Source organism: Oncorhynchus masou, chromosome 2 (assembly GCF_036934945.1).
Source record: "Oncorhynchus masou masou isolate Uvic2021 chromosome 2, UVic_Omas_1.1, whole genome shotgun sequence".
In the NCBI taxonomy this organism is placed as follows: domain Eukaryota; kingdom Metazoa; phylum Chordata; class Actinopteri; order Salmoniformes; family Salmonidae; genus Oncorhynchus; species Oncorhynchus masou.
The window spans coordinates 20,043,788-20,058,911 of NC_088213.1; the positions used below are offsets into that span (position 1 = coordinate 20,043,788).

Here is a 15,124-nt window from a genome sequence, read left to right on the forward strand (position 1 = left end):
GTCTACAGATCCCCTATCCTTATAGTATCCACATAATCTCTACAGTACAGCTAACAGCATCCATCAACCCTAAACCTAACCCTTTACACAGCCTCACTGTCTACAGATCACCTATCCTTATAGTATCCACATAATCTCTACAGTACAGCTAACAGCATCCATCGACCCTAAACCTAACCCTTTTTTTATTGTTTTCTATTTAACCTTTATTTAACTAGGCAAGTCAGTTAAGAACAAATTCTTATTTACAATGACAGCCTAGGAACAGTGGGTTAACTGCCTTGTTCAGGGGCAGAACGACATATTTTTACCTTGTCAGCTCAGGGATTCGATCTAGCAACCTTTCGGTTACTGGCCCAACGCTCTAACCACTAGGCTTTCATACAGCTTAGTGTACACATCAACCTTTTTACTCCTCTCACACTCTCTCTTTCTCGCTATCGCTCTCCCTCTCTCTCGCTCTCTCTCTCCAGGTACTACCCCAGTGGCGATGCTTTTGCCTCTGCTTCTGATGACTCTACGGTGAGTTTATAACACACTTATAGCACACTTATACACCCTACTTAGTGCACTACTCTTGAACAAAGCCACATAGAGATGCAACCAAAAAGCTCTAATCAAAGGTAGTGCACTATAAAGGGAATAGGCTGTCACTTGACAGATGATGGACCTTTGATGTGATTCTGTGGGTTGTGTGTGGCAGTCGGACTGTTGTCTCAATAACACCGTTCAGTTAATCAATTCTCTCCCAGAGATTCTGTTATCTTACTGTGATGTCACTGGTCAAAGACCGCTCTTTCACATCATACAGTACATGTGTCAAAGCATCCCAATGTTTTACATTACTACACAGGTTTGTATTGTTTTAAGAAGTGTTATTCAGGCCAAGGAGGAAAAATACAATGCATTACGATATAACTTTATTGTACATCATGGGAAAATTACAATGTAACTTTGTCTCTCATTAGGAAATATGCTGGGCCTTTGAGTTCACAGCACAGACAGAAACAACAACTAGCATGTCATGGGTTAAATAAAAACTCAAATGAAGATGTCCCATTGATTGTCTGTGTGTTCCAGTGCCGTCTGTTTGATCTCAGGGCTGATCGGGAGGTGTCCATCTACTCCAAAGACAGCATAATGTTTGGAGCTGCCAGTGTCGACTTCTCTCTTAGTGGTAAGATGTGGACAATAGTCAGCAACCGTTTGACAGATAATACCTCTTTATTAGCTTCCTCTCAACAGAGACTAGAGGCAACTAAACATCTTTTGGTCCCCGATCATGAACACATTTACAATAATGCTGTTGGACATTTATAATAATGCTGTTGGACAATTACTGGTGTTGTTGTGTTATTATTGGATGTTGTGCCAGGAAATCTTTCCCATCTTCACTTTGTCTCTTTCACTTTCTTTCTTAACGGGTGTGATGATGCAATAGATATACTGCCATGGCCTTTATAGCGGTCAAGGGATTTTATTTATCAAAAATCTCTGAAACTGGAAACACTTATCTCCCTCACTAGCTTTAAGCACCAACTGTCAGAGCAGCTCACAGATTACTGCACCTGTACATAGCCCACCTATAATTTAGCCCAAACAACTACCTCTTTCCCTACTGTATTTTTTAAAATATTTATTTATTTATTTTGCTCCTTTGCACCCCATTATTTTTATTTCTACTTTGCACATTCTTCCACTGCAAATCTACCATTCCAGTGTTTTACTTGCTATATTGTATTTACTTTGCCACCATGGCCTTTTTTTGCCTTTACCTCCCTTATCTCACCTCATTTGCTCACATCGTATATAGACTTGTTTATACTGTATTATTGACTGTATGTTTGTTTTACTCCATGTGTAACTCTGTCGTTGTATGTGTCGAACTGCTTTGCTTTATCTTGGCCAGGTCGCAATTGTAAATGAGAACTTGTTCTCAACTTGCCTACCTGGTTAAATAAAGGTGATAAATTTGATCTTATCTGATTTTGTGTGTAGGCCGAGACTGGATTCTATCCCCAAAAATGTTATTCCTCTGTGTGTTATATAATTGTAGAGGTACAAAGTCTTTAGTTTGAGTTTTTATATGGCTGTATAAAGAGGACCATTTATTATCAAACTTGTGATAGAGATCACACTTCAGCCAAGAGGGGAATTTAATGCAGTTGAGATGTGGGAAAGGGAATTACCACTCTGCCATCTGGAGTTTTACTACATTTTTACCAAAACTGGATTCCATGTAACTTAGAGGTGATTGATTATTCATTATATCCACTCTATTAGCCTCTGTCAAATGCACTTTAAACTGTAATACATCTGTTCTGTGATGTCCTCCAGCATATTGGAGAATATTCTAGAATCTGACCCTTTCTACCCCTCTATCTCTGTATCCATCTTTCTCTCTCTCTCTCCAGGTCGTCTGTTGTTTGCTGGCTATAATGACTACACCATCAATGTGTGGGACGTCCTGAAGGGGACCAGAGTAGCCATCCTGTTTGGTCATGAGAACAGAGTCAGCTCACTCAGAGTCTCTCCTGATGGCACTGCTTTCTGCTCCGGGTCCTGGGACAACACTCTACGGGTGAGACGAGGGTAGGGGGGTCGGAAGGGAGCTGAAACAAGGAGGGACAACACTCTACGGGTGAGACAAGAGGGTAGGGGGGTCGGAAGGGAGCTGAAACAAGGAGGGACAACACTCTCCGGGTGAGACAAGAGGGTAGGGGGGTCGGAAGGGAGCTGAAACAAGGAGGGACAACACTCTACGGGTGAGACAAGAGGGTAGGGGGTCGGAAGGGAGCTGAAACAAGGAGGGACAACACTCTACGGGTGAGACAAGAGGGTAGGGGGGTCGGAAGGGAGCTGAAACAAGGAGGGACAACACTCTACGGGTGAGACAAGAGGGTAGGGGGTCGGAAGGGAGCTGAAACAAGGAGGGACAACACTCTACGGGTGAGACAAGAGGGTAGGGGGGTCGGAAGGGAGCTGAAACAAGGAGGGCAACACTCTACGGGTGAGACAAGAGGGTAGGGGGGTCGGAAGGGAGCTGAAACAAGGAGGGACAACACTCTACGGGTGAGACAAGAGGGTAGGGGGGTCGGAAGGGAGCTGAAACAAGGAGGGCAACACTCTACGGGTGAGACAAGAGGGTAGGGGGTCGGAAGGGAGCTGAAACAAGGAGGGACAACACTCTACGGGTGAGACAAGAGGGTAGGGGGTTCGGAAGGGAGCTGAAACAAGGAGGGACAACACTCTACGGGCGAGACAAGAGGGTAGGGGGTCGGAAGGGAGCTGAAACAAGGAGGGACAACACTACGGGCGAGACAAGAGGGTAGGGGGTCGGAAGGGAGCTGAAACAAGGAGGGACAACACTCTACGGGTGAGACAAGAGGGTAGGGGGGTCGGAAGGGAGCTGAAACAAGGAGGGACAACACTCTACGGGTGAGACAAGAGGGTAGGGGGGTCGGAAGGGAGCTGAAACAAGGAGGGACAACATCTACGGGTGAGACAAGAGGGTAGGGGGTCGGAAGGGAGCTGAAACAAGGAGGGACAACACTACGGGTGAGACAAGAGGGTTGGGGGGTCGGAAGGGAGCTGAAACAAGGAGGGACAACACTACGGGTGAGACAAGAGGGTAGGGGGGTCGGAAGGGAGCTGAAACAAGGAGGGACAACACTACGGGTGAGACAAGAGGGTAGGGGGGTCGGAAGGGAGCTGAAACAAGGAGGGACAACACTACGGGTGAGACAAGAGGGTAGGGGGGTCGGAAGGGAGCTGAAACAAGGAGGGGCAACACTCTACGGGTGAGACAAGAGGGTAGGGGGTCGGAAGGGAGCTGAAACAAGGAGGGACAACACTACGGGTGAGACGAGAGGGTAGGGGGGTCGGAAGGGAGCTGAAACAAGGAGGGGCAACACTCTACGGGTGAGACAAGAGGGTAGGGGGGTCGGAAGGGAGCTGAAACAAGGAGGGACAACACTCTACGGGTGAGACAAGAGGGTAGGGGGTCGGAAGGGAGCTGAAACAAGGAGGGGCAACACTCTACGGGTGAGACAAGAGGGTAGGGGGGTCGGAAGGGAGCTGAAACAAGGAGGGACAACACTCTACGGGTGAGACAAGAGGGTAGGGGGGTCGGAAGGGAGCTGAAACAAGGAGGGACAACACCTTATTTAAAAAAAATGTTTTATTTAACTATGCAAGTCAGTTAAGAACAAATTCTTATTTACAATGACGGCCTACCCCGGCCAATGCTGGGCTAATTGTGCGCCACCCTTTGGGACTCCCAATTACGGCCGGATGTGATGCAACATGGGCTAGAGAGGGGAGAGGCTGAGAGTACCTATTTGTGGAAAACCCTGGTTCTGCAGAGTCCTGCGTCAGACTATCCCCACAGTACATACTTCTGTTTTCCACTACAGGCACAGCCACAATATAGGACGCGGAAACCACCACTGAGAGATACTGTAGTAGTTGTTCTTCATGAATGTCTGTGGAAGTATAGTAACACAGCCGTAGTCTTCCCTCTGGTGATCTCACTTATATCATTTTAGCAGACATATTTATCCAGAGCGACTTAGTGGATGCATACATTTTCATACCCCCCCCATACTGATTCCCCATGGGAATTAAACCCACAACCCTGGTGTTGCAGGTGCCACGCTCTACCAACAGAGCCAAACAGGGCCACTTCTCCTCCAAGTTGCTCTGCCTCATAATCTACACCGGTCTGACAAAGGAGGATTCTCCAACTCCCCAAAAATCTGATTTATATCAAGGTTTCTTCCTTCCAGGGAGTTTTTCATTGTCACTATGCTGCTTCCTGCTCTTTGGAGTCTGCACCGGGTGCCTGTAATATACTTTTTGACAAGTGCTGTTGTTTAAATGTCTTATTGAATACAATCTGATGTTCTGTGCACTTTCTCGAACAGATCTGGGCCTAGAGCTGCTGTGATGTCATCAGAGCGAGACTGAACCCCTGGAAGTCAGGGTCAGAGGTTAAGGGTCAGGACCAGAGTCATGTGACCAGTCGACCCAGAGTGCCCATGGAGCACACCCTGCCGCAGAAAGAGTCTGCCTATAGAAATTATATTCAGTTACACACACACAATAATAAACTATCTAGGTTTGACTCACAGAGACTATTTATTTGACTGAAGTTGGACTATACCAAATGCTCATCAGGTCAATGAGGACCTAAAGCTTTATTATTAGCAGTATTACAATTATTATTACTATTGTATTACTAAAGTCAGTTGAGCAGTTTTCCATTACAGCCGGTCCTAGCCAATGCCATGCAGTACTGACTTTCCTGTATAGAAGCTAACTCACTGCCGTTTTTATGCTCCCTAGTCCCCCTTTAAACCTGCTTCACAGTCTGTAGTTTACCAGTCAATTAGTCTGCCCAGGTTGTGACTTGTTCAGATGTAAAGTGCAATACTACTGTTATATAAAATCAGACCATAGACTGTGGCTAGCCAGAGAGGGAGAAAGAGGGAGTGTTTGACGTGTTGTTCATTTGTAATAAGTCTTCTTGTGAAATAAATACATTTTATTTAAATTCTTGATTAATGGTGTCTTACAAGTTTGTTTTATCCTATGGTTATGATGGAAATGACGAAGAGGATGATGATATGGAGACAGGTAACGTTATTTCCATTACATCTGATTCTCTTCTAGCGGAACAATACAATTCAGGGAAATGCCATTTTGTGACGTTGCTTAGTGAGTATAAAGTCTGCCGAGAGCCTGGTGAGGCGGAAATACGGTTGATGACAGCGATCCTCCTTCCGTCTGTACGTGGAGAAAGCAGTCTGATCGCTGGGAGGGTGAGACAAGAGGGTAGGGGGGTCGGAAGGGAGCTGAAACAAGGAGGGACAAAACTCTACGGGTGAGACAAGAGGGTAGGGGGGTCGGAAGGGAGCTGAAACAAGGAGGGACAACACTCTACGGGTGAGACGAGGGTAGGGGGGTCGGAAGGGAGCTGAAACAAGGAGGGACAACACTCTACGGGTGAGACGAGGGTAGGGGGTCGGAAGGGAGCTGAAACAAGGAGGGACAACACTCTACGGGTGAGACAAGAGGGTAGGGGGTCGGAAGGGAGCTGAAACAAGGAGGGACAACACTCTACGGGCGAGACAAGAGGGTAGGGGGGTCGGAAGGGAGCTGAAACAAGGAGGGACAACACTCTACGGGCGAGACAAGAGGGTAGGGGTCGGAAGGGAGCTGAAACAAGGAGGGACAACACTCTACGGGCGAGACAAGAGGGTAGGGGGTCGGAAGGGAGCTGAAACAAGGAGGGACAACACTCTACGGGCGAGACAAGAGGGTAGGGGGGTCGGAAGGGAGCTGAAACAAGGAGGGACAACACTCTACGGGCGAGACAAGAGGGTAGGGGTCGGAAGGGAGCTGAAACAAGGAGGGACAACACTCTACGGGCGAGACAAGAGGGTAGGGGGTCGGAAGGGAGCTGAAACAAGGAGGGACAACACTCTACGGGCGAGACAAGAGGGTAGGGTGTCGGAAGGGAGCTGAAACAAGGAGGGACAACACTCTACGGGCGAGACAAGAGGGTAGGGGGGTCGGAAGGGAGCTGAAACAAGGAGGGACAACACTCTACGGGCGAGACAAGAGGGTAGGGGGGTCGGAAGGGAGCTGAAACAAGGAGGGGCAACACTCTCCGGGCGAGACAAGAGGGTAGGGGGGTCGGAAGGGAGCTGAAACAAGGAGGGGCAACACTCTACGGGTGAGACAAGAGGGTAGGGGGGTCGGAAGGGAGCTGAAACAAGGAGGGGCAACACTCTACGGGTGAGACAAGAGGGTAGGGGGGTCGGAAGGGAGCTGAAACAAGGAGGGGCAACACTCTACGGGTGAGACAAGAGGGTAGGGGGTTCGGAAGGGAGCTGAAACAAGGTGGGACAACACCTTATTTAAAAAAAAATGTTTTATTTAACTATGCAAGTCAGTTAAGAACAAATTCTTATTTACAATGACGGCCTACCCCGGCCAATGCTGGGCTAATTGTGCGCCACCCTTTGGGACTCCCAATTACGGCCGGATGTGATGCAACATGGGCTAGAGAGAGGGGGGAGAGGCTGAGAGTACCTATTTGTGGAAAACCCTGGTTCTGCAGAGTCCTGCGTCAGACTATCCCCACAGTACATACTTCTGTTTTCCACTACAGGCACAGCCACAATATAGGACGCGGAAACCACCACTGAGAGATACTGTAGTAGTTGTTCTTCATGAATGTCTGTGGAAGTATAGTAACACAGCCGTAGTCTTCCCTCTGGTGATCTCACTTATATCATTTTAGCAGACATATTTATCCAGAGCGACTTAGTGGATGCATACATTTTCATACTCCCCCCCCCCCATACTGATTCCCCATGGGAATTAAACCCACAACCCTGGTGTTGCAGGTGCCACGCTCTACCAACAGAGCCAAACAGGGCCACTTCTCCTCCAAGTTGCTCTGCCTCATAATCTACACCGGTCTGACAAAGGAGGATTCTCCAACTCCCCAAAAATCTGATTTCTATCAAGGTTTCTTCCTTCCAGGGAGTTTTTCATTGTCACTATGCTGCTTCCTGCTCTTTGGAGTCTGCACCGGGTGCCTGTAATATACTTTTTGACAAGTGCTGTTGTTTAAATGTCTTATTGAATACAATCTGATGTTCTGTGCACTTTCTCGAACAGATCTGGGCCTAGAGCTGCTGTGATGTCATCAGAGCGAGACTGAACCCCTGGAAGTCAGGGGTCAGAGGTTAAGGGTCAGGACCAGAGTCATGTGACCAGTCGACCCAGAGTGCCCATGGAGCACACCCTGCCGCAGAAAGAGTCTGCCTATAGAAATTATATTCAGTTACACACACACAATAATAAACTATCTAGGTTTGACTCACAGAGACTATTTATTTGACTGAAGTTGGACTATACCAAATGCTCATCAGGTCAATGAGGACCTAAAGCTTTATTATTAGCAGTATTACAATTATTATTACTATTGTATTACTAAAGTCAGTTGAGCAGTTTTCCATTACAGCCGGTCCTAGCCAATGCCATGCAGTACTGACTTTCCTGTATAGAAGCTAACTCACTGCCGTTTTTATGCTCCCTAGTCCCCCTTTAAACCTGCTTCACAGTCTGTAGTTTACCAGTCAATTAGTCTGCCCAGGTTGTGACTTGTTCAGATGTAAAGTGCAATACTACTGTTATATAAAATCAGACCATAGACTGTGGCTAGCCAGAGAGGGAGAGAGGGAGTGTTTGACGTGTTGTTCATTTGTAATAAGTCTTCTTGTGAAATAAATACATTTTATTTAAATTCTTGATTAATGGTGTCTTACAAGTTTGTTTTATCCTATGGTTATGATGGAAATGACGAAGAGGATGATGATATGGAGACAGGTAACGTTATTTCCATTACATCTGATTCTCTTCTAGCGGAACAATACAATTCAGGGAAATGCCATTTTTGTGACGTTGCTTAGTGAGTATAAAGTCTGCCGAGAGCCTGGTGAGGCGGAAATACGGTTGATGACAGCGATCCTCCTTCCGTCTGTACGTGGAGAAAGCAGTCTGATCGCTGGGAGGGTGAGACAAGAGGGTAGGGGGGTCGGAAGGGAGCTGAAACAAGGAGGGACAACACTCTACGGGTGAGACAAGAGGGTAGGGGGGTCGGAAGGGAGCTGAAACAAGGAGGGACAACACTCTACGGGTGAGACAAGAGGGTAGGGGGGTCGGAAGGGAGCTGAAACAAGGAGGGACAACACTCTACGGGTGAGACAAGAGGGTAGGGGGGTCGGAAGGGAGCTGAAACAAGGAGGGACAACACTCTACGGGTGAGACAAGAGGGTAGGGGGGTCGGAAGGGAGCTGAAACAAGGAGGGACAACACTCTACGGGCGAGACAAGAGGGTAGGGGGTCGGAAGGGAGCTGAAACAAGGAGGGGCAACACTCTACGGGTGAGACAAGAGGGTAGGGGGGTCGGAAGGGAGCTGAAACAAGGAGGGACAACACTCTACGGGTGAGACAAGAGGGTAGGGGGGTCGGAAGGGAGCTGAAACAAGGAGGGACAACACTCTACGGGTGAGACAAGAGGGTAGGGGGTCGGAAGGGAGCTGAAACAAGGAGGGACAACACTCTACGGGTGAGACGAGGGTAGGGGGTCGGAAGGGAGCTGAAACAAGGAGGGACAACACTCTACGGGTGAGACAAGAGGGTAGGGGGTCGGAAGGGAGCTGAAACAAGGAGGGACAACACTCTACGGGTGAGACAAGAGGGTAGGGGGTCGGAAGGAGCTGAAACAAGGAGGGACAACACTCTACGGGTGAGACAAGAGGGTAGGGGGTCGGAAGGGAGCTGAAACAAGGAGGGACAACACTCTACGGGTGAGACAAGAGGGTAGGGGGTCGGAAGGGAGCTGAAACAAGGAGGGACAACACTCTACGGGTGAGACAAGAGGGTAGGGGGGTCGGAAGGGAGCTGAAACAAGGAGGGACAACACTCTACGGGCGAGACAAGAGGGTAGGGGGTCGGAAGGGAGCTGAAACAAGGAGGGACAACACTCTACGGGCGAGACAAGAGGGTAGGGGGTCGGAAGGGAGCTGAAACAAGGAGGGACAACACTCTACGGGCGAGACAAGAGGGTAGGGGTCGGAAGGGAGCTGAAACAAGGAGGGACAACACTATACGGGCGAGACAAGAGGGTAGGGGGTCGGAAGGGAGCTGAAACAAGGAGGGACAACACTCTACGGGCGAGACAAGAGGGTAGGGGGTCGGAAGGGAGCTGAAACAAGGAGGGACAACACTCTACGGGCGAGACAAGAGGGTAGGGGGTCGGAAGGGAGCTGAAACAAGGAGGGACAACACTCTACGGGCGAGACAAGAGGGTAGGGGGGTCGGAAGGGAGCTGAAACAAGGAGGGACAACACTCTACGGGCGAGACAAGAGGGTAGGGGGTCGGAAGGGAGCTGAAACAAGGAGGGACAACACTCTACGGGCGAGACAAGAGGGTAGGGGGTGGAAGGGAGCTGAAACAAGGAGGGACAACACTCTACGGGCGAGACAAGAGGGTAGGGGGGTCGGAAGGGAGCTGAAACAAGGAGGGACAACACTCTACGGGCGAGACAAGAGGGTAGGGGTGTCGGAAGGGAGCTGAAACAAGGAGGGACAACACTCTACGGGCGAGACAAGAGGGTAGGGGGTCGGAAGGGAGCTGAAACAAGGAGGGACAACACTCTACGGGTGAGACAAGAGGGTAGGGGGTCGGAAGGGAGCTGAAACAAGGAGGGACAACACTCTACGGGTGAGACAAGAGGGTAGGGGGTCGGAAGGGAGCTGAAACAAGGAGGGCAACACTACGGGTGAGACAAGAGGGTAGGGGGGTCGGAAGGGAGCTGAAACAAGGAGGGGCAACACTCTACGGGTGAGACAAGAGGGTAGGGGGGTCGGAAGGGAGCTGAAACAAGGAGGGACAACACTCTACGGGTGAGACAAGAGGGTAGGGGGGTCGGAAGGGAGCTGAAACAAGGAGGGACAACACCTTATTTAAAAAAAATGTTTTATTTAACTATGCAAGTCAGTTAAGAACAAATTCTTATTTACAATGACGGCCTACCCCGGCCAATGCTGGGCTAATTGTGCGCCACCCTTTGGGACTCCCAATTACGGCCGGATGTGATGCAACATGGGCTAGAGAGAGGGGGAGAGGCTGAGAGTACCTATTTGTGGAAAACCCTGGTTCTGCAGAGTCCTGCGTCAGACTATCCCCACAGTACATACTTCTGTTTTCCACTACAGGCACAGCCACAATATAGGACGCGGAAACCACCACTGAGAGATACTGTAGTAGTTGTTCTTCATGAATGTCTGTGGAAGTATAGTAACACAGCCGTAGTCTTCCCTCTGGTGATCTCACTTATATCATTTTAGCAGACATATTTATCCAGAGCGACTTAGTGGATGCATACATTTTCATACTCCCCCCCCCCATACTGATTCCCCATGGGAATTAAACCCACAACCCTGGTGTTGCAGGTGCCACGCTCTACCAACAGAGCCAAACAGGGCCACTTCTCCTCCAAGTTGCTCTGCCTCATAATCTACACCGGTCTGACAAAGGAGGATTCTCCAACTCCCCAAAAATCTGATTTATATCAAGGTTTCTTCCTTCCAGGGAGTTTTTCATTGTCACTATGCTGCTTCCTGCTCTTTGGAGTCTGCACCGGGTGCCTGTAATATACTTTTTGACAAGTGCTGTTGTTTAAATGTCTTATTGAATACAATCTGATGTTCTGTGCACTTTCTCGAACAGATCTGGGCCTAGAGCTGCTGTGATGTCATCAGAGCGAGACTGAACCCCTGGAAGTCAGGGGTCAGAGGTTAAGGGTCAGGACCAGAGTCATGTGACCAGTCGACCCAGAGTGCCCATGGAGCACACCCTGCCGCAGAAAGAGTCTGCCTATAGAAATTATATTCAGTTACACACACACAATAATAAACTATCTAGGTTTGACTCACAGAGACTATTTATTTGACTGAAGTTGGACTATACCAAATGCTCATCAGGTCAATGAGGACCTAAAGCTTTATTATTAGCAGTATTACAATTATTATTACTATTGTATTACTAAAGTCAGTTGAGCAGTTTTCCATTACAGCCGGTCCTAGCCAATGCCATGCAGTACTGACTTTCCTGTATAGAAGCTAACTCACTGCCGTTTTTATGCTCCCTAGTCCCCCTTTAAACCTGCTTCACAGTCTGTAGTTTACCAGTCAATTAGTCTGCCCAGGTTGTGACTTGTTCAGATGTAAAGTGCAATACTACTGTTATATAAAATCAGACCATAGACTGTGGCTAGCCAGAGAGGGAGAAAGAGGGAGTGTTTGACGTGTTGTTCATTTGTAATAAGTCTTCTTGTGAAATAAATACATTTTATTTAAATTCTTGATTAATGGTGTCTTACAAGTTTGTTTTATCCTATGGTTATGATGGAAATGACGAAGAGGATGATGATATGGAGACAGGTAACGTTATTTCCATTACATCTGATTCTCTTCTAGCGGAACAATACAATTCAGGGAAATGCCATTTTTGTGACGTTGCTTAGTGAGTATAAAGTCTGCCGAGAGCCTGGTGAGGCGGAAATACGGTTGATGACAGCGATCCTCCTTCCGTCTGTACGTGGAGAAAGCAGTCTGATCGCTGGGAGGGTGAGACAAGAGGGTAGGGGGTCGGAAGGGAGCTGAAACAAGGAGGGACAACACTCTACGGGTGAGACAAGAGGGTAGGGGGTCGGAAGGGAGCTGAAACAAGGAGGGACAACACTCTACGGGTGAGACAAGAGGGTAGGGGGGTCGGAAGGGAGCTGAAACAAGGAGGGACAACACTCTACGGGTGAGACAAGAGGGTAGGGGGGTCGGAAGGGAGCTGAAACAAGGAGGGACAACACTCTACGGGTGAGACAAGAGGGTAGGGGGGTCGGAAGGGAGCTGAAACAAGGAGGGACAACACTCTACGGGCGAGACAAGAGGGTAGGGGGTCGGAAGGGAGCTGAAACAAGGAGGGACAACACTCTACGGGCGAGACAAGAGGGTAGGGGGTCGGAAGGGAGCTGAAACAAGGAGGGACAACACTCTACGGGCGAGACAAGAGGGGTAGGGGGTCGGAAGGGAGCTGAAACAAGGAGGGACAACACTCTACGGGTGAGACAAGAGGGTAGGGGGGGGTCGGAAGGGAGCTGAAACAAGGAGGGACAACACTCTACGGGCGAGACAAGAGGGTAGGGGGTCGGAAGGGAGCTGAAACAAGGAGGGACAACACTCTACGGGCGAGACAAGAGGGTAGGGGGTCGGAAGGGAGCTGAAACAAGGAGGGACAACACTCTACGGGCGAGACAAGAGGGTAGGGGGGTCGGAAGGGAGCTGAAACAAGGAGGGACAACACTCTACGGGTGAGACAAGAGGGTAGGGGGTCGGAAGGGAGCTGAAACAAGGAGGGACAACACTCTACGGGTGAGACAAGAGGGTAGGGGGTCGGAAGGGAGCTGAAACAAGGAGGGACAACACTCTACGGGTGAGACAAGAGGGTAGGGGGGTCGGAAGGGAGCTGAAACAAGGAGGGACAACACTCTACGGGTGAGACAAGAGGGTAGGGGGGTCGGAAGGGAGCTGAAACAAGGAGGGACAACACTCTACGGGTGAGACAAGAGGGTAGGGGGTCGGAAGGGAGCTGAAACAAGGAGGGACAACACTCTACGGGTGAGACAAGAGGGTAGGGGGGTCGGAAGGGAGCTGAAACAAGGAGGGACAACACTCTACGGGTGAGACAAGAGGGTAGGGGGTCGGAAGGGAGCTGAAACAAGGAGGGGCAACACTCTACGGGTGAGACAAGAGGGTAGGGGGTCGGAAGGGAGCTGAAACAAGGAGGGGCAACACTACGGGTGAGACAAGAGGGTAGGGGGGTCGGAAGGGAGCTGAAACAAGGAGGGACAACACTCTACGGGTGAGACAAGAGGGTAGGGGGTCGGAAGGGAGCTGAAACAAGGTGGGACAACACCTTATTTAAAAAAAAATGTTTTATTTAACTATGCAAGTCAGTTAAGAACAAATTCTTATTTACAATGACGGCCTACCCCGGCCAATGCTGGGCTAATTGTGCGCCACCCTTTGGGACTCCCAATTACGGCCGGATGTGATGCAACATGGGCTAGAGAGAGGGGGAGAGGCTGAGAGTACCTATTTGTGGAAAACCCTGGTTCTGCAGAGTCCTGCGTCAGACTATCCCCACAGTACATACTTCTGTTTTCCACTACAGGCACAGCCACAATATAGGACGCGGAAACCACCACTGAGAGATACTGTAGTAGTTGTTCTTCATGAATGTCTGTGGAAGTATAGTAACACAGCCGTAGTCTTCCCTCTGGTGATCTCACTTATATCATTTTAGCAGACATATTTATCCAGAGCGACTTAGTGGATGCATACATTTTCATACTCCCCCCCCCATACTGATTCCCCATGGGAATTAAACCCACAACCCTGGTGTTGCAGGTGCCACGCTCTACCAACAGAGCCAAACAGGGCCACTTCTCCTCCAAGTTGCTCTGCCTCATAATCTACACCGGTCTGACAAAGGAGGATTCTCCAACTCCCCAAAAATCTGATTTCTATCAAGGTTTCTTCCTTCCAGGGAGTTTTTCATTGTCACTATGCTGCTTCCTGCTCTTTGGAGTCTGCACCGGGTGCCTGTAATATACTTTTTGACAAGTGCTGTTGTTTAAATGTCTTATTGAATACAATCTGATGTTCTGTGCACTTTCTCGAACAGATCTGGGCCTAGAGCTGCTGTGATGTCATCAGAGCGAGACTGAACCCCTGGAAGTCAGGGGTCAGAGGTTAAGGGTCAGGACCAGAGTCATGTGACCAGTCGACCCAGAGTGCCCATGGAGCACACCCTGCCGCAGAAAGAGTCTGCCTATAGAAATTATATTCAGTTACACACACACAATAATAAACTATCTAGGTTTGACTCACAGAGACTATTTATTTGACTGAAGTTGGACTATACCAAATGCTCATCAGGTCAATGAGGACCTAAAGCTTTATTATTAGCAGTATTACAATTATTATTACTATTGTATTACTAAAGTCAGTTGAGCAGTTTTCCATTACAGCCGGTCCTAGCCAATGCCATGCAGTACTGACTTTCCTGTATAGAAGCTAACTCACTGCCGTTTTTATGCTCCCTAGTCCCCCTTTAAACCTGCTTCACAGTCTGTAGTTTACCAGTCAATTAGTCTGCCCAGGTTGTGACTTGTTCAGATGTAAAGTGCAATACTACTGTTATATAAAATCAGACCATAGACTGTGGCTAGCCAGAGAGGGAGAAAGAGGGAGTGTTTGACGTGTTGTTCATTTGTAATAAGTCTTCTTGTGAAATAAATACATTTTATTTAAATTCTTGATTAATGGTGTCTTACAAGTTTGTTTTATCCTATGGTTATGATGGAAATGACGAAGAGGATGATGATATGGAGACAGGTAACGTTATTTCCATTACATCTGATTCTCTTCTAGCGGAACAATACAATTCAGGGAAATGCCATTTTTGTGACGTTGCTTAGTG

General features: G+C 48.7%; 1 protein-coding gene across 1 annotated transcript in view; it reads left to right on the forward strand.

Moving 5' to 3' along the window:
- The window catches only part of LOC135552721 (guanine nucleotide-binding protein subunit beta-5b-like), an 8,221-nt gene extending 2,660 nt beyond the window's left edge, over positions 1-5,561 (forward strand). Inside the window, exons 2-5 of the mRNA XM_064984528.1 lie at positions 474-522; positions 1,081-1,177; positions 2,415-2,581; positions 4,926-5,561. Of these exons, the coding sequence (XP_064840600.1) occupies positions 474-522; positions 1,081-1,177; positions 2,415-2,581; positions 4,926-4,937 (325 nt within the window). The 3' untranslated portion in view covers positions 4,938-5,561. The remainder of the gene's footprint in view (positions 1-473; positions 523-1,080; positions 1,178-2,414; positions 2,582-4,925) is intronic.
- The last annotated feature ends 9,563 nt before the right edge of the window (positions 5,562-15,124 follow it).